At 43.3% G+C, this 27,602-nt stretch overlaps 1 protein-coding gene across 29 annotated transcripts in view; it reads left to right on the forward strand.

The window, feature by feature from the left end:
• Nucleotides 1-27,602, forward strand: part of NRXN3 (neurexin 3) — a 1,375,103-nt gene that overhangs the window by 101,298 nt on the left and 1,246,203 nt on the right. For 24 of the 29 annotated variants that reach the window (XR_006291425.1, XR_006291426.1, XR_006291424.1 and 21 more), the window contains 3 exons: nucleotides 2,504-2,521; nucleotides 12,190-12,219; nucleotides 14,337-14,348. Coding sequence is in view for 22 of the 29 variants with exons in the window: in XM_043548139.1 (XP_043404074.1) it covers nucleotides 2,504-2,521; nucleotides 12,190-12,219; nucleotides 14,337-14,348 (60 nt within the window). In the remaining 7 variants the exon portion in view is untranslated. The remainder of the gene's footprint in view (nucleotides 1-2,503; nucleotides 2,522-12,189; nucleotides 12,220-14,336; nucleotides 14,349-27,602) is intronic. The other 5 variants (XM_043548140.1, XM_043548136.1, XM_037900791.2 and 2 more) reach the window with 1 other exon arrangement.

The raw sequence follows: 27,602 nt of genomic DNA on the forward strand, positions 1-27,602 counted from the left end.
CTGATCAAACAGGAAATGAAAATTCAAAAGTTCCCGGGGCTTTAACAGGGGAGTGGCTGTTCCCTGTGTACGTGGCTGATGTGCAGTGGAGTTGAAAGTGCTCTCCAGAGCCGTTACAGTGGAGCACTGTGGGACACTTCCTGGAGACCAATTCATTCAAATTACACAACACAGTGTCTACACTATCCACATGTTGACCCGTGGATGTTGAATCAAGCGCTACGCCTCTTGTGGAAGTGGAGTACAGAAGTTGACTTTACAGGCCACTTAGGTCAACGGAAGGGACTCGGTAGTGTAGACATATACATTATTAGATTGACTTAATGCAGTTTACGTCAACCTAAGTTTGTAGTGTAGACCAGGCCTAAGTCTGATTTCACGTCGGCTGGTTCCTCTTTCTGTTTATTCATTTGAACTCTAGGTTTGGGGTGAAGTCCCTGAGAGGAGGAGAACTTGGTACTGGATTTCTGGGCCTGCCTGGAATGGATTCTTGATGCAGCTACTGAATTATCAATAATAATTGTGATATCTCATCCTTCTCTATCATCGTTCTCCCTGAATGCTACCATCTCCCTAGCCTGCCATTCTGATCCCCCCACAACCTCCCAGCATAAATCCATCCAGTGGTTTCCAATCTACTTGTGCATCACGTTCACACTCCTCCACACTCATGTTCAAGGTTCATCTCCGCTCTATATCTCTCCTCTTCTCTCATGCCATTTCCCATTCCCACTGCACACTCTACTCATTGCACCTTGAATTTCCTCCCTGCACTTAAAAACTAGCTTCTTCCAGCCAGGCTTTCAGTGCCAGCTGTCCTTTCCTGTTCCCTTGCCAGCTCCCTAAAATATCAAACACAATGATTAAAAAGTACACATAAAAATAAAATAAAACCTCCTGAACCCAGCAAGCATGCGTAACCTAAGCAATCCAAATGAAATTATCTGGTTCTGCATTCCTCTCTTAGTCTGTATGTTGTCTTCTGTGGATTATTAACTCCTCAGGCAAGGACTGTGTTTAATATATCTATAAAGTGTCATGTATACCTACTCCTGTGTACCTATTCTTAAAAGATCCCGAAGTCACTTAGAAAGTAACATACAGTGGCAATATGAACAGGCCTCACTTGCTCACCACTGAAATGCAGCCATTGCTGGGGTGGAACATGGCAACTGTGCCATAGCATTCTACAATATCACAACAGTTTAGGACAGAGAGTGGAGAATCTAATGTCAAACTGAAACCGGATGGGGGATCTGGAGAGGAAGAATATATTATTCAAAGCTGGTATTAGGCCAAGTCACCCAGCATAGTGCACTCCTGGTCTTGTGGGAAAAGTACCAAGGGAACTTTAGTGACCTCAGGTGGTTAATATATCTTATCTAAAAGATGATACCTCCAGCAGCACAGCACCTCCATCACCACACTTCGGGCATTGGTTAGATACTTAGAGGGGAGAGTGCCACCTTTTGAATCAGAAGCACTGCTTCCTGCTGCACTGTGAGTTTTTCCTTGGAGGATTCCACTCCTGTTCAAATATTGACCTAGCTAGATCCTGCATAGCTTGTGAGATCTCAGAGGCTCACCCCACAAGGGTTATGACAAGTGTAAGTGCATAGAATGAGACTAAATGGGTGATGGTGGGAAGAGAAGCAGGAATTAATTTTTCTCCATTCACTGGAGTTGATGGATTATTCATTGAAACTGACACCATAGCTCTTAAGATGTACCTATCGTATGATTGATATGGCCACTTACAAGTCCCTTTGCTTCTCTCCTTTTTAATGGACTTATTTATTCCAGGATTAATTTGATTGATTGGAAAAGGGATCTTGTGTCACACGAGGGGAAAACATATTGAACAGCTCTTGGTTTGAATCCAGAGTCCTGGGAAGAGACAACATGTGCAAACCTCTGATGCACAAACCCCACTGTCTGCAATGAAGGATGGTCGCATGGAACGGTGGGCAGGAGGAATTAAAAGGAGAGGCTTTTTCTTTGGGACTGTGTTCAGAGCCCCGCAATAGGTCATAAATTCAAATGACCCTTCTTAAAGGGGGAGCAGTTTCCTTTCCCCTTTCTGAAAACTTGCTTGAATTTATGTGAAGTACAAAACCTGCTGTGGGCCAGTGAGTTTTTTGTTTGTTTGCATTTGTGCATGAAGCGCCATAGAATATTCTAACTGATTATTCTTGCAGGAACAGGCCTGACTTGGGTCTATCTGATTCCAGAAGCGCACTTTCTCCAGACAGATATGATGGCAGATTCATTTTTACATGCACAGCGGAGGGGGAGCCAACCCCTATTCCTTTGCATGGGTGGGCATTTGGCTGCAGACGGGTGGCCTTCCAACAAACCTAATTACTTCTGGTTTTGCATGGAATTGATTTCCATGCAAGGATTCTGAGCTGCTGTGTGTGTGTGTGTCTCTAATGCTTTTCTCTCTTCTCTCTCTTTCTCTTTCCACATCTCCCTTCTGCTTCCCCTGAAAACGTCTCAACAGATGTCAATCATATTCCAGGTGAGTGTTATGTTCACTGAGCTGGAAGATTATTCTGGGGTGGGGTGGGGTAGGGAGTGAGAGTGGGTAGAAATCTCACGATGCTGGCTATGAGTGTTCAGAGCGAATGTTGTGCTGGGCACTGTGGGAGTTGGATTCCAAGGTCTTTGTATAGAGGCTCTCTATCTAGAGGTTCCCTTGCAAAATCTTTTTCGGCACAAAACTAAATAGACCAGTTATAGGGATGCTGTTAAGATAAAAATCAGGTTTTGTAAAAAATTGTTCTCTGTGTTGCTAATAACCTGAGGCTGATTATTGCATTTGAAAAGCTGAAACATACTTTTGATCATTTTATAGTTTAATGTTTTTGGATTGTCACTCAGCTTGGGATGCTGAAATTTGCATAGTCAGTTTCACTTTCCAGTTTTAGTCTGTTCCATTTTCTGGCTCCAGAGCCAAAAGCTGTTGTGCTGGGTCTCCACCAACACAGATACGGGGTGGATGGAGGCGGGGGAGTTGTTGGGTTTCTTTGCATAGTAAAAAGTGGTGAAAATATTCCTTGTCACACTGGGGTTTGTAAACTCTTCATCTGGGGTCTTGACAGTTTCCTTTCTATAGCATGTGAATGAATCAGATGAGAGGGAGAGAGAAAATGCAATTAAACTGGAGAGTTTATTTTCAGGATCTACCACCATGGAAATGTTCTAACATAGAGAACTCCAGCAGCCAATCCCCACTCCACTCTCTCATCAATGAGGGGGAATGAATCCCCCATCTTCAGCTGCAAAAGGCTTTAACTGAGAGTGCTCGCTCCATGTTCCCCATTCTGCTGCTATTGAAATCAATGGGCCTGATTCTGACCTCACCTCTAGGAAGCTCCACTGGGTTCCTGATTTAGACGCAGAATGAGGGCTCAGTGGGAGTTTGGCCTTTGGTTTAAATGGGAGCAGGACTCTGGGTGACTGCTAAGCGGGTCGATCTTTCCCTTCTAAGCCATATGCATAACTTGCCAACTCATGGTTTAACCCAAACACCTACTGGGTGTGGTGTTCTGTCCCATCTAATGGCACTGAGGGGAGAGAGAGAGATTGTGATTGGTTAGTCAGCTCTACAGCCTTAGTTAACCGGCACATGGCTTTTAGCTCATGCAGTAGGGGCTCATGCCTTTAGTTCCAGAGATCCTAGGTTCGATCCCGTCCACTGATGACCAGGGTCTGTCGGCATTACAATGGCACCAGAATTGAACCTGAAAATACTTCTGCATTCCATTTGTTGCTTTTCTACTATTGAACAATCAGATTTTTCAGCCTGTTAGTTTCATCCACAGAATCTGTGTGGACAAGTCATGTGGGTGAATCTCACTCCCCCAGCCCTTCTCAGCCTCTCTCATTGGGGCCCCTTACTCATCATAGTTACTTTGTATTCTGTGAGTATCCAAGGAGGGGTTGTCACTGCATACCCAAAGTGTAGATAATAGGGAAGAAAGAGGCCACGTGGCAAAAAATGGCCCCTTGAGATGCTGCAGAAAGAGAAACTCCACCAGCAAGACTCCTGCAAACAAGGACAACAGGTTTTATCAGCCCCAGTCTGGGGAGTCAAGGAGCTTTTCCCTCTCAGCAGGTCAGATACTTGTCTCTGTTGCATGGAGAGGGGAGGCTAGGCCAGTGGCTTGAGGTGTGTCCAGAGATGATGTGGAAGGGTTGTGGGGTAACAGTCTCCTCCACTGTGCACTGGAGCTGCCTTTGTCCCCATGGCTGGCGTGGAAGGTGGAGTCAGGCTGACAATGACTCACTGTAGCTTGGCCCCTTCTCGGCCCAGTGGAATGGTTGATATTTTGTGCCATAAATGGCTGCTGTCTTGTACATCAAAAATACCTCCGTGTGGCTTGAATAGGCTGCAGAGGGTATATGAGCAACCAGATGGGGTAGGCCGAGCCAGCGGTCAACAGGGCAGGGATGAAAACGATGCTGTCGTTGCTCGGGGTGGCCTGGAGAGGGAGAGCAGATGTACTGAAATCCACAGTGCAGAGTTTTGTTAACCTTGTGGCTCTCCATTTAGTGTTGAATGGGCTGCCCTGCCCTGCTCCCCCATTCTCAGATGTTCTCACAAGCGTTCACACACCTGGACACACAGTGTTTATTTCCCCACACTCCCATGCATTCAGGATTTCTTGCACGCTTTCTCACATTCTTATTGTTATGTTCAGACACTTTTTCATATGCTGCCACACTCATTTTCACATGTTCTCAATTCGATGCTTGCCTGTACTTTATTTTTTGAACTGTGATACCGGTCTATTCCAAGAAGGTCCTGCACTCCCTGTCCTGTCTTGTCCTGTCTTGTCCTCTCTCCTCCCTGTAGCCTGCACTTGTGTTGCTGCACAGGACTGGGCTATTTATGTAGAACACAGCCAGGTTTCCTTACCTACAGTCAGGGAGGTCTGCATTTTCTCTGTCCAGGCCTGGGGCTTGCTCACTACCTTGTGAGCTAGCCAATCGCAAGCCAGAGAGTGGAGCCCAGGGCTTCTGCCAAGCAACCGTTTTAACTGTTCACCGTTTGCAAGACAAATTGGGAATTTTATGAGCTAATGTAACTATTTACCCACAGGCAGCAGAAGGGCTGTAAAGGGCCCATTGATTAATTGATTAATTTTACTTGTTGAATAGACAGTAAAACAAGCTCCTGTGAACAGCCTGGTGCTGGCTTCTGCAAAGCACATGCTACAAAGGCTTTTCTTAGGCCAAGCCCCTGCAGGTGCAGGGAAATGGATCTTATTCAAAGCAAATAGTCACTTTACTTTTAGCATGAGCTCTCGGCCTGTGAGGTCTCTTTGCTGTTAAGAGGGGTCCCCTGGGAACTAGGGATAGCAGCTGCCATGCCCCTCTCCCCTTGAGAACGAGCTTCAGATCCTGCTTGGCTCACTTCACAAAGGAAATGAGTTCGTCAGGTGTTAATCTACCCCCTAAGTGGGGGCATTGTCCATTCACACAAGCATCACACAGAAAGCAGTGACGTCCAGAGGTTAGAGTGGGACACTGGGAGGCAGGGCTCTTGGGGTCTGTGCTCAGCTGGGTCACTTGACTAGCTGTGTGGCCTTGAAGGCAAGTCATTTCCCCTCTTGTTGCTTCAGTTTTCGTGTCTGTAAATTAGGGATTACAGATCCTGGCTCACCTTCATTAAGTGTCCAGAACTCTGTGGATTGATATTTTTATCATTATCAGTTCATGCCATTGAGACCCAATAAAAGTGGTATGAGGATGCACAGCTGTCGTGTGAGAGTAAAGCTCTCTTTTTCTTTCCCTATGGTGTTCATTACTTCCCCTGCTCCTCCTGTTCTTTCTCATTGGTCCAGGGGCCTGGGGTGAACAGTAATTTATTGAGAATAGACCAGTAGAACAGAGGAGCTTGTGAGGTGCCTCCAACATGCTGCTTATGGGGAGAGGGGGCATTTAAAGGGGTAGGGGTTTGGTGCTCTGATATTAGGGTGATTGGTTCTGATACCTGTGAGAGACTGATGTCTAAGGGCTACACTACCACATAAGTTGATGTAATTTACATTGCTATGGGGTGTGAAAAAGCCCCTCCCAGCGACATAAATTACGTAGACTTAAAGTGGTGTTTGCACTGTGGTATGTCGGCGGGAAAGCATCTCCCGCCAATATCACTTCTGCCTCTTGTTGAGGTGGAGTAATTACTTTGATGGGAAAATGCTCTCCCATCGACATAAGACGTCTTTGCCAGATGTGCTACGTTGTCGCAGTTGCATCAGTGCGGCTGCACCGATGTAGCAAGGTAGGGAAGACACGCCCTAAGTTAGAACTACACCCACTTGCTTCACCTTCCGCCCCCATCTCTGGGGTGGGAGACCTACTTGGGCCTCCCAGGATGGTGATATACGGCCTGATTATCACACACGGTGACACCCCTGCAGAAGGGGATTATTTCTTATGGCTTCCGCTGCTATTAGAATTTGTATTTAAAGAAATAAGCGTGACCTTGTGGAGATGCCCTAGTTACTCTGGGTCTTGAGAAGGACTGTGGCCTCGCCTGCATGCAGGGATAGCCAACTATGTTGTAAGGGCACAGAGGCCCTGAGGGGACAGACATGTTACTGGCTTTTTGAGGCTGAAAAGTCCAGGCCATTTGATATTGTTCCTTTTCCAGCTTTCATTCCTTTATCTCCTTTTCCTATCTTCATCTGTCCCCAGGGCTTCATTCATTCTCAGCTGCTCCCACTTGCACGCCCATTCACTATGTATGCAGTCCCTTTTGCACACTTAGACACACTTATTCTCATGGTCTCACATACACTTGCGTAGGAATAAGCCCCTTATCTGAATGGTTCTGCCAGGAACATGCTGTCTCCAATATAGATTAAACCGGGAACAACTAATTCTGCCAAAAAGGAGAGGATGGTTTATAACCTGAGTGCTACCTCTCCTACCCCTTGCCTTCTCCCTCAGGATGGCACCCTTTCAAGGTGCCACTCAGCTTGACTCTGCCTCTCAAATTGCTGCCCCTGACAGCCACAAAGTCTAGTCCTGGCTCTGCGACAGAGGAGAGGAATCGCACAGCTGTTGTGTGTAATTGGATTGGAAGTGGGCCTCAGGCTACAATAACCATGTTCAGCTTCTGGCCAGCCATACTACTGGGGCCTGTAAGGAGCCTCTTAGCTGCTAGGCATACCACTGATGAATCCAGCAAGAATGGCTGTTCCCCAGCCTGGCTATGAAAAATGGGCACCATGTGTGCCAGAGGCCAAGAGCTCAGCTCATCATCTGTGCAGATCTGGCCTGTCCAGCAGAAAGCCGGGCCTGAGAGGAATATTTTACACTTCACCACATCCCCTCATCTCCTTCCAGACGGGAGGTGGGGGGTGAGGGAGAGGTGTTCTCCCCCATCACCTTCCCATCCCTCTGCCTTGCTCAGCATGCTGGGTCTGGGATGAGTGCGCTTACCATGCATCTTTTCTTTTAGGGAAGCCCCAAAGTCCGGTGTGGACTGTCTTGCTGTTTAGGGCTTGATGGACCTTGGCAGGCATGTTGTTGGGGACACTTGCCTTGCTGCTGCCTATGCTGTATTTTCCTTCATATTCATATATATTATATATAATACAGTGCTTCTGACTCTGGGGCTGTCAGTCTGGCACTGGCATTAAAAGGTAAAAATTGAGGCCCCTGGCCTTAATGCAGCAATTCCCCCAGACCCCTGTTAACAGTCTCTTTGTTCCAGGCAATATAAAGGAATCAACTGCCCTCCCTCCCCCAACAGCGCTGGCCCAGTAAAACAGGACAAGCTATAATTAACTAGAACAAAAGGACTCCATCTTCTATTGCTGCATCAATCAGTTGTCACTTTACTCTGGTTTTTGTACCCTTCCCCCACCCCTTTATGTTTAGTGGCTTTAATTCCCCCTGTCTTGAGTGTTAAGAACCCAAGTGTAATTTAAAAAAAAAATTCTATAGTTCCAAGGTTTCCCATGTAAACCCCTTGCAAAGTGCCCCTAATAAGTCTTCAAACACGAGGGCCATTGTTTAATTACATTGCTCTTTCATGTAATTGCACTGTGAAGCTACTTTAAAAAATGTCCTTATGGCTTCATAAGAATCTAGTGTCGGCCCTTGGCACTTTGTGCAATTAGCACCACTTAATTTCTCGACTTTGATATGGAAAGTGGAACAGTGCACTCATTTAAAAAAACATTTTAATTCATAAAAATGTTACTTTGAGATCTAGGGAGATAAAAATAACCTTTTAAACCATAACTGACTCTGTAACTGGTTTTAACCCCCCATCCCCAGCCCAAACAAGAACCAAGAGTAAAGACAGGCACCGATCATGGCTAAGAGATAACAGCAGCTAAGTTTAGGCCCATCTGTCTTAGACCATAGCGAAGTCGCAATATCAAACGCTGCTCCAAGCAGGTGGGTTAGTGTCAACTTCAGGCTCCCTGATATAAGGTGACTCTCAAAAGGCTTGAACTCACTGTGTGCTTCAAAAGCTTAACTCGCTGCTCTAGAATGATCATCAGTACAGAAAGCTGTGGTGAGCTTTCCTAAGAAGCATTGCAATTCTCACTGTCACTCACATCTTGACTTCATAAGTGGAGAACCACTAACTCCCTGGGTTTAGGAATAAGCTTCCTCTATGGGCAGGTTGTTCCATAACTCTCCATTACCTGATTTCTTGCACCTTTCTCTGTACCATTTGCTATCAGCCATTGTGGGAGGCAAAATACTGGATTTCTGGTCTCAACTGGTATGAAAATTCTTGGATCCAGGCTTCAGGAAGTTAGTTTAGCTCATTCTCCATTCAGAAGTAATCCCGAGCAAGTCTCTGAAATACGTTTTCCCTTTTATGCCAGTCGCAGTTTGGATCTCATATAAATTTAGTCAGCCGAGGAAATATTAATAAGCACTAACCTAGTGCTGAGACATTGTCAATGCTCAACAAATATTTCATCATAATAATGACTAGATCTGGCCACTGTGGTTCACATGGGTTTGTGCGAACCTTTTCCCAGTTTTATCTTGCCTGGCTTTGCAGCCTTCAGGGTTTGAACTGAATTTCTGCTTGAACAAACCAGAGACTGAAAGTGAAACTTGGCTGAAATAGTGCAAGTTTGACCTCAATTTGGGCTGAAGCCAGTAAAACCTCAGAATTTCATTTAGGGCTTTCCAGGCATGGAACACCCATTGGCGTTAATGGTAGTTGTGTGCATGGAGGGCTTGCAGGATCATGGCCTGATGGTTTCATTTGCTACCATAACTCAGTCTTTGTCTGCTGAAAGATTCTTTGGCATTTGAGTTTGGTGCCTAAATATCACAATGATGGTTGCTTTCTAAATAGATACATAACTAGAGCTGTGGTAAAACCTGGCCTGACTTTCAGGCTTGCAAGTTTCTCACAGCTCTTGTATGACTTTTCTGGCGGTATGCCTGTCCATTTTAGACCACAGTTTAGCTTTGTCCCACATGACCGTGGGCTGACCTTGCTCTTTGTGTTTTATAAATTGATGTAACAAATGCAGCATCTTGAAACCCAGGTTACCGAAAATGTTAGAGCTGAAAGGACCTCAACATCATTTAAAGTTTCCACCTCTGTTGTTTTTAGCGTCACTAATTTGTAGTCTCTGTTGCACATGTTAAAGGATTGGTGTCACAAATTAGGGCTCTGCAGGTTGAAGATTCTGGGGGTTATTGGTGGGTTGGAGACAGATTGGGATCTCTCACTCACCTTGTACTCTCCCAACTTTGACATGGGATTCAGTTTTCAGATGAGGGAAGCAGTTATTCATTATTAATATCTGATCTCATGTTCGGGTTGGGAAAGTTTTGGCCTTGTGTTTGCAACATAAGGATCTATGCAAGGATTTCAGATGGGCAAATCAGTTGGGATAAAATAACCTTTCCCATACAGCTTCAAACCAAACCTTTTCCCTTCTGGTTCAAAAATAGTAGCAAGTCTTCATTGGGCTGTTACTTTTTACCTTGCCCTCTGCGCTTCCTGTGCCCAACTGGGACTGGAACATCAGGACAAAAATATTATGTGAGAGGCTGATCTTTTATTTTGGATCTGAGCAGAATCAGGAAGGGCTGGAAATCTCCCTAGGGAACCTTTCTCATGGTAATTCCAAACAGGGCAATACCTCGACCAAAAGTTTGGAAGGAACTCTCCAACGGACTTTGTCCCTCACCCCCAGATGGCCAACAATTTGTGCTCTGCATGTTGGGTGCATTGATCACCAAAGCAAATGACTCCCAGCTGCTGCCTTCCTCTCCCTTCTTTGAGATGAATTGAGGGGCTGAGGATCAGGTACCTGTCTCCACCCTATGTCCTGCGGTAGATAGCCATTAGCAGTGTGCCATGCCAGCTGTTGTTCACTGATTCATCATTGCTTCAAGGCCTCTTCAAATCATAATTCCTAAGGATCTTGATCTACTCCTGGGTTGGACAATTTTTTGGGCATTCATCTGAGCTGACAAGAGATTTGCCCATCCAAAGTAATGGTGCCAGTGGCCATACATGTATCCACAAACCCAACACAACCCCCTTAACTGCATAAAATTATATAAACCAATTGCCTTTTAATTTAAAAATCAGAAATATGTCCCATCAAAACAAATCTGCTGTGTATATTTATAGTAAAAAAAATTAAACAATTGTTTGCTAAACATATATTGTGTTTCTGATTATTTTTCTAAATCCACAGTAATCTCCCAAGAACATTCAGATATTTGCATTCTTTAGACTTTACAGTTATTAATCCCCTTATCTGGCTTGGAGTTCTCTTTGGGTGAACATTTTCTCTGGATGATCTGGATTTTACATTCCTGCACCACGGCAAGGGAAAAATTATAAAAGAGATATAAATAAATACAAACATAACATGCTGCTTGTTGAAAAATCTTTCATTCTAAAAGATTCATCTGACATCTTGGTCCCTCTGAAATAATGAACCATTTGTAATGTTGTTTGACTTCCATAATGAAGGGAGCTAAAAAGGTGTGTGCGTGCATGCATTCATCAAATCTGAAATATCCTCAGCGTAGGGTAGGGTAAGAGATGGGGAGAAGGAGTCAAGGTAAGAGATGAATTGGTCAAGCAAGCAAGACTTCTAACTAGGTATGTGCATACACTAGTTATCAGATTTGCAGATGCAGTTTGCATTTGTGTAGACAAGTTATGCATGCAGTTGTGCACCACACATGTTTGAAAATTGGGCCCTACATGGATTTTAATTTGGTTTGGCAGTAGTGTTGGATGAATACCAGAATAGAGCTCTTGGAAGAGGGCCCAAGTGCTGCTCACAGGAGGAGAGGAGGCTAAATGAATGTGATCATCTCACCCCCATCTCCCCAAATGGGTCTGGCAGCTGAAACTCCAGCATTGAAGTGTGGCTGTACCTCTTGCTGGTTCACCTCTGAGAATTGTAGAGAATAACTTCAAGGCAGTCTCCACACTGCCGCTTGGAGACAGATCTCCAGTCATTAAGGGAAAGGAATAGGAAAGGATTGGTACTGAAAATAGGCTAAGAGATTCCTTTTTTTAGCCCCTGTGAGATCTGTTTCTGAAGCTGGTCTGCTGGGCTTTTATTAATTTTTTGATAGGTGATTATTAACTCTTTAAAATTATGTGCTGAAGCTGCCACATTCATGAATGAGTCCAGCTGGGTGTGTACATGCAGTTAGCACAAATGACTAATCACCAGCCAGCATGGTAGTATATTGGGCTTGCTTCTGCTGGACACCACAACACTGACTCTTAATGTCTAGTTGTAGAGGCTGTCCTTGGTTTTGATCTTCAAGGTTTGTGAGTGACCCCTTGTAGATTTACAGGTGATCTTCACCACAGGCCAAGGTTCTTCCAGTCCAATTAACCACAGTTGTATGTGGTACCTTCTGAATCACTAGTCCCATAGACAGTTCTGCAACTGACATCGGACTTTCTCTAGCTGTGACACAAGCTTTCCTGCCTGACATGGGAAGCTATGGAATGGATGTGTGTGCACAGTGTGATATTCATACTTAGTTCATCTGAAGTATGTGATCTTCAATACCAGGAGGTATTGGACTGCATAAGCAATTGATCTGTATATCTATCGATCAAAATGCGTGTGTATGTATATTTGTCTTTCTGCTTTTCTGTTGTGTTCTTTCTTTCTCACTTCCTCTCTCTCTTTCTCAAAGGCCTCTCACACCTGATGATGAGTGAACAAGGTAAGTCCTTTGTCTTTCCCTTCCTTGCCAGTCAATGGTTATTGACGATGATGATCTGTGCTTCTTTCTGGACTGGGCTTGGCTTGCAGAAGGCAACCTGGTCCATGGCATAGGGTGGATTTGTCAGTCAAGCCACTTGCCTTTCACCCTCTTTGTGTTCCCATCACCCATGGCAGTTTGCCAACCTGGGCTGCATTACCAATGCCCAGGGCAGAGATTCTTGGGGGACTGTAGTGAACCATGATGCTTGTAATGGGGTAGAAACAAATGAAAATAAATGTAAAGGAGAGAAAAGAAGAAATGTTCCTCCCTTCCATGCACCATCACAAACCTTTTCTCTTCTCCTTCCTTACTTTTGATGCCTGCTGTAATGACTCTCAGCCCTGAGTAGTAAATGCGGCCCTCAGTGTTTGCTTTTTTTTTTTCTCCAAAATTCTTGCAAAAACATGCTAATAGGCATCATGGCATGATTCTAGCTCATTATGCACCCTGGAGAAAATTACATATAATGGTCTGTACATTCTACATCTGCAGCTTAAAATATTCAAATATGCAAGGAACAAAATGCGCTGGAAAATTAACTAGGCTAACCCCAGTGAGGGCTACTATTAAGATTTAGGCCTAAATCAGAGTCCACATTTAAATAGCTCAGCCTGGAGTTTGTTACACGTTTTGTTGCTTGTTTGTTGGTTGTGGCAAAATGGGTTCACTGGTTCCATCCTGGGCATTGGGCTGTGATACGGGGATTAGAGAGAGAGAGAGAGGGTGGGGGAGGTGATTCTGTAGAGCTTTGGACTGTGTCAGTGTTTTAGTGTCAACCTCTCATTGGCATGTAGGAAGCTCAATAAGGATGGAGCAGCACTGGAGATGGATTCCTGTCTCACTTAGACAGTAATGAAATAGTTAATGACTTAGGCAAAGCTGCTGAAGAAATGAACCCAAGGGTAAGCCACAACATTAAAGTATTTAAACTTCAGCAGAAAAATCCAACAGGTGCTTGGATGCATAAAAGAGGGAGTAAGTTTCTAAGTGAATGTTAGTTTGAATACAGGCTTGGTAACTCTACCCCTGGAATAACGTGTACAGTTTTGGTTGCCCAGATTAGAAAAGGATATCCAGCCATCAGAGAGTTTAAAAGAGGTAACAAATTGGAACCTAATGTCTGGAAAGGCTCCTGGTTAATCAGATTTACCTGGAGAAAGTGGACTTTGTGAGGAGACCTAACTGTTTCCCTGTATTAAAGGGGATGTACATGATTTAGGACATGATCTGTTCTTCCTACAATACAAATGATTATATCAAGGGATGCACCTGGTCTTTAGATTGCAATTTGAAACCTGGTTGGTGTAAGGAGTCACATGACCCAGTCCAGCCCACATCACGGCCCACAACTCTGTCCATAGCTACTTGCCTGGTGAATAGTCTAAAACCTATTGAGCTCTGGAATCACAGGCCATCATCCTTTATCCATCTCACATCAAGGAAGAGTGGCTGCTCTTTTCTTGCCAACCAATTCTCTATCATTTCACTCTAATAAGTATTTACTGTATATATGTGCATAATATATACATTATAATGTGTAAATGTATGTGTGTGTATAAACATATTATATGCTGTGTCAATGTAATATACAAACACTGTGTGCCCGGAGAAGTTCTGCGGTGTTTCTCATCTTACTCCACTATTGATATGTGGAAAATATTTAGCAAATATATTTCCACAAGATGTTTACCCTGCCTAATCTGTTGTTGCCCCTGTTTTGCATTTGATGTGGAGTGCTGTGTATCATTGAAGTGCTGTTGCATGGGCGGTTTGCATTTCTCTATAGAAAAATCAAACCAAAGCCAAAGAGCTTAAACAGACCGTGGCTAGTCACACTGTCCATTGTTTAAGCATCACATTGTTGCTTAGTTGTGGTGTGTTTTCCCTTTTCACAGTATTTTGTTGGGTGCTGTTGTTTTTGTGCTGTGTGTGTTTTATGTTCCTATTATTGTTTTTGTGGGTGTGCGCAGTGACCTTATATTTTATCCTTCCTCCTGCTCTTTTCACTTGCCTCCTCCATGATGGACACACCTTCGTACCTCTACTTAACTGGATGCACAACTTCCTATCTATAGGTAGAAGTAAAGGTAGAGATTGCTTTCTTTTAATTTTAAATCTTGATCTGCTATTGAAATGTTCATGGTCATGGGAGAAATTTTATTTCTATGAATATGGTTCACATTAGAACTTTACTTAAAAAGAACTCTCATCAACCTTTTCCTGTTGCTTTATCTAGAATTATGGAAGGTTATATTTATTAAGATTAATGCTTCATCTTTGTCTCAAAGGCTCTAGGTGTCTCATCATTTATACTGCAATGTGGGCTATACAGAGTGGCAAATGCTCTGTAGTTTAAGAAGCCAGGGCAAAATTTCTGACAATCTGTTTCACACAAGACAGAGCCAGAAGGGCAGGGGCCAGTTAGCTGGCACTGATGTCCCTGCCATGTTGGGATGATACTATTGCTGGGCATTTTGACATTGACTACAGTTGGAGCGGGATCAAGCCATAAACATTGGAGGGTGGCAAATCAAGTTCTCTTTAACTCGGATGGAATTTTGTACTTTCTTGCCTGTTTTCCTTTATTTCCCTGAGTCTTTTAAGAGAAAAAACCCTGTTTTTCCCCAAAGGGTATTGAGATGTAAGGAGCAGTGGGGGGACATGGGGAAGAATCAGCACTGCTAAACGGAGGGTCTCTTTTGCAGCTCATTAAAGCAAAGTGAGCGAGGTGACTGAACTGATGTATAGCTCCAACTGGCCTTTCTGCAGTTCACACCTATGGTAGCATGCAGCAGGGCAGCCATCCATCCCTAATCAGAACTGTCAAAAAAGCTAAGCGTCGCAAACCTGCTGTGGATCTAGTGTTTGGAAGAGGATTGGATCAAGTGTTTGGAAGAGGAGAGAGAAGGGAGAGGAAAATTAATTAATTGATAAGTTGTGAACACTTATTCAAATAAAATCAACCCCTTTGTCCTAGTTCCCAACCAGCGCTTTGACAGAGTGACTAACAGACTTCATTGTCCTGAGCCCTAGTGCCTAACAAATACATTGCTGGAAAATCTGACCAGTTGAGCTGGCGTGGTCTGGACACAGTGGAGTCTCATACTTTTTCCTGAGCCTGTAAGGAAACTGGGGGGCTGAAATGTCCAATGGAAATGGTATCGTGAATTTGGGAGGATGCAGGTGCTGAGGGATTTGCTCACAATGAGCCTTCCTTTGAGGACACAAATCATCTGTGCCTGGTTATCATTTATCCTTCCTGTGATTCCTGAATTCCATGTAGCCACTTGGTTCGGCAAACAGCCTCTCTCTATAGTGACACTAGGCATTACATCAGAAAAAAGACAGGCTGTATTTGTATTTATTGGGTTCTTAAATAATTTGACAAATTGTCATGTTAATCTGTTGGTTGGGCTGAAAAATTTCCACTGACTGTTCATAATTTTTGTTCTGGCTAGAAAAAAATAATAATTAAAAAAAAAATGAATTGGCTTCATTAGTTGAAGCTCCTAAGTATGCTTTCTTCTGTGTTCTGTTCAAGGTTCCTGAGGTGTTCTAGTTAGGAAGAAGTGCAATCTATACCCACATGTATGCACTGTTAAAAGTGGAAGCTCCTTAGGCCAGGTGTACATGACAGAATGTTACTGTGACCGACTACAATTGCCAACAATCAAGTTAGTTGACACAGTGCTGAACACGATTTAGTGGTCCGTGTGGACTAGGACAAGTCTCTTGTTCAGCCAGCTGTGATTACCCGCTTATCCCATCCTTTGGGGGGTAATGTTCTGTAGTGTAAACAAGGCCTTTTAGAGGTAAACCCTGAAGTCTTTACTCAGGCAATCTCTCACGGAAGTCTGGGAGTGTGGACCATGGGAGTATGTGGCCCACAGTCAATTCAGTTGTTATGGTGAAATCGAATGAAAATGGAAATTTTTAAAAAAATTACCAGCAAACTTGCAAACTGCAGTTCTAGTTATAGTGATCAGCTGTTTAAAGTTCCATAATTCTGTGTGAGAAATAACTTAACTTTGTAGTTACATATACACAGCTGAACATTTTCATATGTTCCACAGCCTGCAGAAAAGGCAATCCAGAATGCACCCATAAATGATCTTGGAAGGTCCATATTTCTACGCATTCTTGTGGTTTCTTTGTAAAGAGTGGCAGCCACTTCCTCATGCACAAGCAAAAGTTGCATAGAATCTCAGAAAGGTAGGGCTAGAGGGGACCTCGGTAGGTCATCTAGTCCACTCCCCTGAACTAAGTATTATCTGGACCATCCCTGACAGGTGTTTGACTAACCACTTCTTAAAACCTTGAATGATGGAGATTCCACAACCTCCCTAGGTAATTTGTACCAGTCCTTATCCACCCTTACTATTAGGAAGTTTTTCCTAAAGTCTAACCTCAATCTCCCTTGCTGCAATTTAAGACCATTACTTTTTGTCCTGTCCTCCGTGGATAAGGAAAACAATTTATAGCCTTCCTCTTTAAAACAACATTTTATGTTCTTGAAAACTATCATGTCCCCCACTCAGTCTTCTTTTCTGCAGACTACGCAAGCCCATTTTCCTTGTAGGTCATGTTTTCTAGACAATTTTTTGTTGCTCTCCTTTGGACTTTCTCCAGATGTTTCCTGAAGTGTGGCACCCAGAACGGGACACAGAACTTCAGTTGAGGCCTTATGGGTTATCTGAATTTGTAAATCATCTTCAAAAAGTGTATTCAATTCATGACTCTGTGTTTGTCATTGGGGGCAACCACCAGTGAATCCTACATCTTGAATTTATGGGTCCTCCTGCAGTAAAATGTTTCTTCTTCATCTCTTGCTTTCAAAGGCTGCAGGACATTTTTTTCCAGTGCATTCATGGAAAGCTGAAGATAACATATGGTTATTTTTAGTGGTATTAGCAGACAAAAAAGGAGATGAGACAAAGTGGGTGAGGTAATGTAAGAGCATGGGACTCATCCCTGCGGCGCCTCCTGCTGGTGTCCTGGGAATTAGCTCTACTTCCAGCCTTGGAGCACCCTCTGCAGGCTAGTGTCTTGCTCACGCCGGGCCCCGGTGTCCCTCCCGGACCCAGTGCCCCTTGTATGCTGGGGTGCTGACCCCTGGCAGTAACCTCTCACTTGCAGGGTCTCCCCTCCCCGGGGAACTCCCACCCCCTATCCCTACCTCGCCTCGGTCATAGGCTACTGCCAGTCACCAGCTAGCCCCCACGCCCTGGGGTAGACTGCAGTATAAGCCACTCATCACAGGCAAGGTTGGGTTTGGACCTGCTGCCTCTGTCTAATGTTGGGCTGTCCCCTGCAACCGCAGTACCTGTTGGGCCTAATACTAGGCTGCAGCCTGGGGCTTTCCTGACTGGAGCTCCCCCAGCCCCTCAGGCCCTTCCCCAGCCCTGCTCCAATCTAGGTACTCTGCTTAGGTCCCTGCAGCCATGTCCCTCCCTCTCAGAAGCTAGAGAGAGTCTTTTGAGCTTCAGCCCAGCAGCCCCTTTATAGGGTCAGCTGAGTCTGTTTGGGGCATGGCCAAAGCTGAGGCTGCCTCCTAATCAGCCCAGCCTAAGGCTCCCAGCCCTGGCCCTCTCCAAGGGCTGGCTTTTAACTCCTTCGGGCCAGGAGCGGGTGATCACCCCACTACAGGTAATATCTTTTATTGGACCAACTTCTGTTGATGAGAGACAAGCTTTTGAGCCTACACATAGCTCTTCCTCAGAACCTGGATAAGAGCTCTGTGTAAGCTCAAAACCTTGTCTCTCACTGATGGGAGTTGGTCAGATAAAAGATATTACCTTGTTTCTCTAATATCCTGGGACCCACGTGGCTACAACAAGACTGAATACAAAAAAGGAGGAAGGCGTCCATGTGCTTTCTTCTCCTTAGGTCCTGGAAGCTGAGTAGATGTGTAATGTTTGCGATTACATCAGAGATTTGAAATCAAAGAGAACATGGTGCTCATAGAGGTAAAGTAAATGTATGACCATCAAATTCAAGGAAGGGTGGTAAGATTTTTATTTATTTTGGCTCGGATTGTGGTGCCAGTCTTTTCGTACGGAGGAGAGACATGTGAATTGCAGAATAATTATGTTGTGTTTATTTCCCTATCCCTTTCTACACATATACATGATATAAAAATAAATCATAAATATTCAACTGTAATTTGTTATTGAGCTGGAGTTAATGTCTAGTCACATTCTTCTATATCAATTGTTCTCTTGAAAGCCTTTGGTTAAGCAAACGATAATTGGCCTTACCGCTATCCCTCGCTATAAATCCCCTAATACTTGCAGTGTTTTTCCTTTTATTGTCACTGTTGGTTTGGCTTAAGATTCTATTGAGATTGGTCTCCAAAGGAAATGGGCCAAATTCATCCCTGGTGTGATGCCGTTGATTTCCATGGTGTTGCATTAGGAATGAATCTGACCTAGTGGGTGGAATCCTGGCCCCACTGAAGTCAGTGGCAACGTTCTCACTGATTTTGGTTGGATCAAGAGTTCACCTGATGAATTGAAAAACTACAAAAATACATGGAGATTAAGTACAAACCTGATAAAGTAACCGGTTTCTTGTAACAGAAGAATGTTCAAAGTGTATCCATAGTGCCACATACAACCCCCAATCCTAAATGTCCTAAAATACTGTCTGTGTTCCTTGCCTTTCCCCCCATCCATAAATGTGAGGTCAGGGTGAAAAACTGATCAACTGCAGGTTTTTATTGCTGTCCAATTCAAACATGCAGCAATTTCTCCCCATCAAGGAGGAGGAAGAAAGAATAAGCACATTTTAGTTCAGTTTATTTTGTTTTATTTTCAAATGTGTACTACTAGGGCCTGAAGGCACCTGGTAAATTGCCTTTGTAGCCCTTAGCATGTCAAAAGTCTGGTCAGCTTCCTAACCCAGGCTAGTCTTAATCCAGGTAAATGTGTCAGACTTGCCAATATTGTGTTTACTCTTTTTGGGTGGGGTAGGGTTGTTTTTCTAACACCACGTCATCGTGTTGAATGGGAGGTGATGGCAAAGAAGAAAATGTGACCACCTTTTGTGGCCTCTGATGTAAATAATTACTGGAGTTTAACCAGTGATTTGCAAAATCATCTCCCGTTCTTTGCCAATAACACCCCTAGGATTTAAGAATCCTGTGAGTAAGTTCAGCTGAGTAGCCAAGGGTTTATGCAAATGTTTAAGTCAAATGCCAGTAACTAATTATGAAGAGAAACTCATTTATGCTCTATAAATATCTAATATAAGACACAGAAAAAAGACACCATTACATTTATATTGGCAGCCTTGTCTGTGCTGCTGAAACTGTTGATTTGTCCTGTCAAACGTCTGACATGTGTTTGTGCTTTAAAAGTGAATGTGGATTTTCTGGGTTCCCCTCCCCCTTACCTCTCCTTCTTTTGATTTTTTGAAAATCTGTGTGATTTTTTTTTCTCCCTTTCTTTTAAAAATAAAAATAAATTGCTTGGTTTATTTATTAGGAGAATTTTGATTTTTGTTTATTTACTTCCTTTTAACGCTGCTGTTTAAAAAAGTGAAACACTTTGTTTTACAGTTTGTAAATGTCCAGTCCATAAAAACAATAGGATGGAACTGGGTCATTTTAAACATGGAGTTACCTGTCAATGAGTCACCTTTAAATAATTAAAGCCAGTGCTGCAGATTTCTTATTTTACCCAATCACAGATTATTTTTAATTTGTATCTAAAATCCTGTATACATAGAAATGGTCAACATTTTCCAGATTTCAAAATCTGAAGGGGAAAAATAAATTTTTTTTTCACAAAACATTTATCCTGTTTTTGTTTACCTATAGAGGTGGAAGACATTTTCTGAATATCAGAATTCTTTAGAAAAATTTTCATACATTTTTTGAAATTCGACTAAGAAAAAAACCAAGGTTGTGCAAAAATGTTGCAAAAAATTTTCCTACATTTTAACCCCATATTTTAAATGCAGACAGATTAGTTATTACAATATGAAATCTCCAGACAAAATCATGGTTTTTGCATATGAAAATGTATGTATATATTTACATGTGTGTGCATGCAAAATATATAATAATGTGTTAAGTGTTTGGCAATTTATATATAATTTTAAATATCTTATTTACTGTCTCATTCTCCTTTTTTGAACCTGTATCTTTTATATGTGAATAATCAGCTGACTCTTGATTGGCTTTAATTTTCATTAAGAAGAATGATTCCTCTGAGAGTTATAAACATTGTGGTTGCTTTGTTTGTAAACAGCAGCAAAAATATTGTCCACTTATGTGGTATTGTAGTCTGCTGTTTTTGATGGGGCTCAGGTTTCACTCTGCACAAAGAGAGTATTTAATTGATACCAACTAAAAGGTGCTCTTTTTTTTTTTTTTTTTTTGGCATTCAGCGGTGTGTAGATGTGAAGGTAGAGAAACAGGCCATATGTTTTGTAAAAGCCAGGCTAATAGCACTTTTGATAGACGTCTGATTTTTAAAGTGCTGTATCTTTCATTAAAATTTACATGTAAAGTAAGGGCAAGCGTGGTGACATGAAAGCTAATGCAACTTGCACATCTTGACATAATAACAATCACAAGAAACTGGAGATCCCAGATGGCAGCTTGGCCTTTGCCATCCTTTTAATAAGCTACTAACTGCTAATTATTGCACTCTTTTGGGCAAGTTAATTTACTATTGACTTTTAAAGAGACACTGTGCGTTTTCCTGGCAGATATTTAGTGCTTTCAGTTAATGTTTTAAAGTGTTTTTTCCCTGCAGGTTGGAGTCTTTCCAGTGGGCAGTAACAAAGATGCAAAGCAGCAGAGAGGGGAAAAAAGATCTTAATAAATAATGTTTTTCCTTTGTAAATATAGTACATGTGTTTTATCTTTGCAAGGACACAATTTTAGAATTGAAAGGGAAGCTGGCAGGTAGGTTAGAGCCTGAATTTAGTGTTTGGGTTTAAATTCTTTGTTTTAAAAAATTAGGGTGAGCAAACCTTTCCCTTAAGTGTGGGAAGCCCTAATAAACCAAACAGACATTGACGAGTGCATGAGAACCTGAGAGTGGAACGACTAGAAACAGAAAGTGATACTGCTTCAGCGTCATTGCTGAAGTTGAATGAAAGGTGAAGTGTAAACATACAATCATTAATGATTAAGTGTCCATGGGATTTTTGAAATTTTATTTTCTTTTAATATTCCATGTGTGGTCATAGTAATGCAGGGAAAGGGAACTTATCTCTGTGGCTTCTTTAAAAAAAAATCTGATTTTTCTCTGTATCTGTTGAAAGGTGCTGTTAATAAAGAGGCCAGTACAGGATGAAGTTTTGAACTGAAAACGTATTTAGGAATGAAGGAACAGCTGCTGTTTAAATGGACTCTAATTCTGACAGTTAATGCAGTTTTGTGAATGCATGATTCTCTGTGATAACATTTGGGAGGAGTGATGGTGGGTAATAGCTTATTTCCTGGGCTTTATGGTAATGCGCAAAGTGATGATAATGTCATCAGAAACTGAAATCGGCCCCTTGTCTTACACAACAGACAGCCCTGCAAAATATGAAACCCAATGAAAGATGCAGGTTTCTTGCTTTAAGGCCCATTGTGGCCTTTCATGGGTGAGAGTGATAACATTACAGCATTGAACAGTTGATAAAATATGTGCTGTGTAAGCTGGATCTGATGCATCCGGCATGAATACTCAAAACCAGCAGTCTTGTTTGCAATGCTCTGCCTGATGGTAAATATTGTGACTGGAGATTAGCTGATAATATGCTATACGAATGGTTGTAGAATCATTATTGCAAAGATTGTCATCCTTTTGGTAAGTGTGTAATACTACCTACCCCGCTCCAGTATTTTCACTCTTAATGACTAAGGGCCAGATTCTGCAAGGTGCTGAGTGTCCTCCACAACCACTGAAGTAAAAAGGAATTGAAGATACTCAGCCTTATGGGTGGGTGCTCTGCACCTTCCAGGATAAAGCACCATAATGTGTATTTCAATAGGCTTTTCTTTGGGATGCTGATCTTTGAGATGCCATCTATGCATTGTTTACTTAGAGATTTGGTGTCATGGTAGTTTTATTAGGAGCCATAGTCTCCATTGCATTATACCCCTTTTACATTGGTGTGACTTCTATTGAATCAATGGAATAACACCAATGCAAAACTGGATTAATCCAGTGAAGAGTAGGGCTCTAAATCGAGTTGGACAGTGGTCTGGGGAAATATGCACTTATTCCTGCTCTTGTTAAAGTCAGAGATGGCAGTATATTTAAAAGAAACGATTGTATTAAACCTACTTCTTGGGGTAAGGCTCCAAACACAAAATAGAACTGGTGCTTTGAGAATTTGTGTATACAATTGTTACCATTAAAATGTCAGCAGCATTTTCCAAAAGTTACCACACAGTGGTGTCTGAGATGCCACATTTCTCTCCTACATGTAGAATAAGAAGAGTCTCTGTAGTATGTGTTGATAAGTGCTTACTTTTTAACACCAACCACTGTCTGTGTTGTTTAAAGATATTTTTCTCTGAAAACCCTTGAATCAATTTTGACTGGGGAATTGTTTGTGGGTGTGCTTTTATATATTCAAATGTATGATATAAAACAGAGGTGGGCAAACTATAGTCCGTGGGCCACATCTGGCCCGCGGGACCATCCTGCCTGGCGCCTCAGCTCCTGGCCAGGGAGGCTAGCCCCCAGCCCCTCCCCTACTGTCCCCCCTCTCCCGCAGGTACGCCGCCATGTGGGCAGCGCTCTGGCCTGCTGCTCCTGTCGGGCAGCACGGCAGTGTGGCTGGCTCCAGCATGGTAAGGGGGCGGGGAGCGGGGGGGTTGGATAAGGGGCAGGGGGTCCCGAGGGACAGTCAGGGGATAGGGAGCAGGGGGCGGTTGGATGGGTTGGAGGTTCTGAGGGGGGGAGCAGTCAGGGAATGGGGAGCAGGGGGAGTTGGATACAGGGTGGGGTCCCTGGGGGCAGTTAGGGACGGAGGTGTAGATAGGGGTCGTGGCAGTCAGGGGACAGTGAGCGGGGGGCGGTTGGATGGGGTTGGGGGGTCCTGGGAGGGGGCGGTCAGGGGTCAAGAAGCAAGGGGGGTTGGATGGGTCTGGGGTTCTGAGGGGGCAGGAAGTGGGAGGGGGTGGATAAGGGGTGGGGGCCAGGCTGTTCGGGGAGGCATAGCCTTCCCTATCCGGCACTCTATACAGTTGCGCAACCCCAATGTGGCCCTTGGGCCAAAAAGTTTGCCCACCCCGATATAAAATCACACAATCCTTTTATCATTAGAAGTTGATGTTGATAAGAAAAATATAGAATCTGAGTGTGACGATAACTCTGCTTTTAAAGCAACTATTGTTATCTACAACTAGAATTTATTCCATTTTCTAAAGTACATGTTATTTTCATTAAATAATAGTTTTAATAATGACCAGGGTCATTCTAAATGAGCTGATCACTGCTTCAGATCAGAAAAAATACTCTCTGTTATGTACAGGGTTAGTTGATGTAAGCCATGAAATATTAAAACTTGGCTATAATAAATGTCACTGAAGAGCCTTTAGAGACAAGGGGGGGGTGACCCAGGGACAAGTTACTGGACCAACTTTTGTTAGAGAGAGAGAGACAAGCTCTCAAGCTTACACAGAGCTTTTCTTCAGGCCTGGAAAATGTACTTAGAGTGTCCATAGCTAAATACAAGGTGGAACAGATTGTTTAATATAAGTATTTAACACATATTTCAAGTGCCCATTCAAGGTGAAGTGGTCCATTAACACTTCTCCAGTTATAGGGAGGAAAGGGGAAAAAAGCTGGGGAATGGGTTAAATGGGTTATAGATTGTTGAAATAAACCATAAATCCAATGTCTGTATTCAGTCCATGACTTTTAGTATCTAGCAAAGTTATTAATTTAAACTCCCAGATTCCTCTTTTGAAAGTGTTATGCATGTTTTCTTTGAGGATGAGGACTGAGAGGTCAGATACAGAGTGATCACTTTGTGAAAAGTGTTCACCCACCGTTGATATGGTGTTTACCATCTTTCTGTGTGAGTTCATTCGAGAGTGGTAGTGATTGTCTTGTTTCACCCACTAAAGGCCAGCTTTCTCCAGGACTGAATTGATGTACTCCAGACCCTCCTCAACATTAACAACCTCCCTCAGAATACTGTCCATGCTACCATGGATGTCACCTCCCTGTAACCAACATCCCTTACAATGACAGCATCACTGCCTGCCTCAAATGTTTAGAAGATAAAGGACAACCCTCAGATATACACCCCAAATGCACTGTCCAAACCATCCATTTCATCCTCACCCATAACAATTTTACATTCAACAGCACTTCGCCCAAACCATGGGAACAGCCATGAGTACTAGGATGGCTCCCATCTTGAAGAAGAATTCCTGGACAAATGCACCATGCCGCTAATGATATACTTGAAATACGTTGTTGAAATTTTCATCCTCTGGGCAGATGACCTAAACTCCCTCATAGATTTTGACTACAACTTCAACAATCACCACCTGTCCATTAAACTCTCTCCAGAACACTCCCACACTACCATCAAGTTCCTGGACACTGTGTTCAAAGATGACCATGACATCACTGATTGGTTTGGTTTCTGTCAGCATGTGAGTGGCTGATCAGGCCAATTTGAGCTTTGAACTGTCTGTGGCACACTGAATGAGAGATGCCACTGTGATTTACTTGATTAACAGCGGACATGCTGCTGCTGTGAGATTGATGTTGCTGATGCTTCCGCTTTACCTCAGTAGTTCTCCTCTGCTCAAAGACTGTAGCTCCAGTATGGATGAAACTTCACCAGGTAGAATGATCATGAGCAAGATCTTCAGTGGGTTAGTGTTGAAACATTTCTTCTGGCTTCCCTGAGAGTGTTTCTCCTCTTTTAGCTCACCATAAAAGATCTTCTTTGGCAGTCACTCATCTGGCATTCTGGTGACATGGCCTGCCCATCTCATGTGTGATTTCATCAACAGAATAAGGATGCTTGGAATGCCTGCCCGCATGAAAACCTCAGTATCTGGCTTTGTCTACACTGGCATTTTTGTCATTAAAACTTTTGTCGCGCAGGGGTGTGAGAAAACGGATCTCCCCCCGCAAATGACAAAAGTTTTAATTACGAAAAGCACCAGTGTGGACAGTGCTTCATCAGCGGGATCTGCTTTTCCATCAGCCAAACTACCGCCCCTTGTTGGGGGTGGTTTTATTTTGTCATGGGAGAGCTCTCTCCCGGCGACAAAGAGCGGCTACACTACGCACCTTACAGCTGAAGCAGCACAGCCGTATCGTTGTAAGGTGCGCAGTGGAGACATAGCCTCTGGAATCTTATCCTCATCAGTTTCCTCAGACAGCCCAGGTGAAAGTCATTCAGGTTCATAACATGGCATGTGTACAGTGTCCAGGTTTCACATGCATACATCAGAGTTGGCAACACAATGACTTTGTAGACTTTCAGATTTGTTTGACTAATACCTTTATGCTCCCACACAATTGCCCACACAAAGGCCACACTTGCTTTGGCAATTCTAGTGTTGTTTTCATCATTGTTGTGAACTGCATGTGACAGTGTACTGCTGAGGTAGGTGAACTTGTCCACTGCCTGGAGGGTTTGGCCATTCACTGTGATAGTAGGTTCTACATAAGGCTTTTCTGGTGCATGCTGGTACATCACTTCTGTCTTCTTGATGTTGATTGTGAGACCAAAGTGGTCACAAGCTGAAGAGAAATAGTCCATGTTCTGCTGCATGTCAGATTCAGATCTGGCATTCAGGGGATGGTCATCAGCAAACAGAAGATCACGAACAGTCACTTCCTGTACCTTTGTCTTTGCCTGTAGTCTCCTCAAATTGAAGAGCTTGCCATCAGTCCAATATCTGATGCCTATCCCGGTGTCACATCATAGAAAACATCTGTAAGCATGGCAGAGAACATCATACTGAAGACAGTTGAGGCTGACACGCAGCCCTGCTTGACTCCATTGGTGACTGGGAATGGTTCAGATGACTCACCGTTGTCCACAATGCGAGCGAGAACGCCATCATGGAGTTGCAGAACCATTGTGTGGAATTTCTCCAGACAACCAAATTTTGCCATGATCTTCCAAAGACCCTCCTGACTGACTCTATCAAATGCTTTTGTCATGTCAGTGAAAGTCATGTACAGGTTGGAGTTCTGTTCCTGGCATTTCTCCTGAAGATGACGAGCTGCAAACCCCATTTCTATAGTCCCGAGTCCTTTTCTGAAGCCACACTGACTCTCAAGCAGGAGCCCTTGTTCAAGGTGTTGCACAAGGCAATTCAGCAAAATTCTGGTGAGAATTTTGCCAGGTATTGACAACAAGGAGATGCCCCAATAGTTGTTGCGGTTGTTGTTGTCTGTTACCTTTCAACTTGTACAAGTGGTGATGGATGCATTCTTGTACTCCGGGGATATAGGCCTTGGAGTCCACATTGACTGGAAAAAGTCCAGGATATACACCTTTAACACACTTACAACCATCTTCACCAAACAAGGACACTCCACCAGAGAAGTAAATTGCATCATGGAATGGGCCACCCAAATACCCTGAGAGAACCTGCTTCAGTACAGAAATAAAAACCCCTCTGACTGCACACCTGTAGTTGTCACCTACCCACACTGGGACCCTATGGGGCATCATTAAACAATTACAAGCCATGCTCAATGGAGACCACATCCTGAAATAAATATTTCCTGAACTGCCTGTTCTGGCCTTCAAGCAACCCTGCAAATTCTCCATGCTCATCATCAGAAATAAGCCGCCCACAGGCCAGGACCTACCAACTCAACACGGCACCAATCTCTTCCAGAACAACAGATGCAAAACCTCTAGTCACATCTCCACTGTTATGATGATTAACACACCTTTCAAGATTCATGGGTCTGACTCACGCCCATCACAACATGGTATAGCTCATCCAGTGCACTAAATGTCCCAGTATCAACTATGCGGATGAAACGAGACATGTTCAAATGAAATCACAGAAAAATGATAAAAGACAAAAACACTGTATCACCTGTGGGAGAACACTTGTCTTGACATCTCTTCTCTCTGTCCTCATCCTCAAAAGAAACATGCACAACACCTTCAACTTTCCCTCCTTATGATTGGAGAGGTGTTAATGAGCTGCTTCATCTTGAATGGTCCGTTGAAATATGTGTTAACTACTTTTGCTACACAATCTGTTCCACCTTGTATTTAGCTATGGCATGCTGAGTACATTTCCCAGACCCGAAGAGCTCTGTGTAAGCTTGAAAGTTTGTCTCTCCCACCAACAGAAGTTGGTCCAATAAAAGTATTATCTCTCCCACCTT

The sequence above is a fragment of the Chelonia mydas genome, chromosome 6 (genome assembly GCF_015237465.2).
Source record: "Chelonia mydas isolate rCheMyd1 chromosome 6, rCheMyd1.pri.v2, whole genome shotgun sequence".
NCBI classification, from domain to species: Eukaryota; Metazoa; Chordata; order Testudines; family Cheloniidae; genus Chelonia; species Chelonia mydas.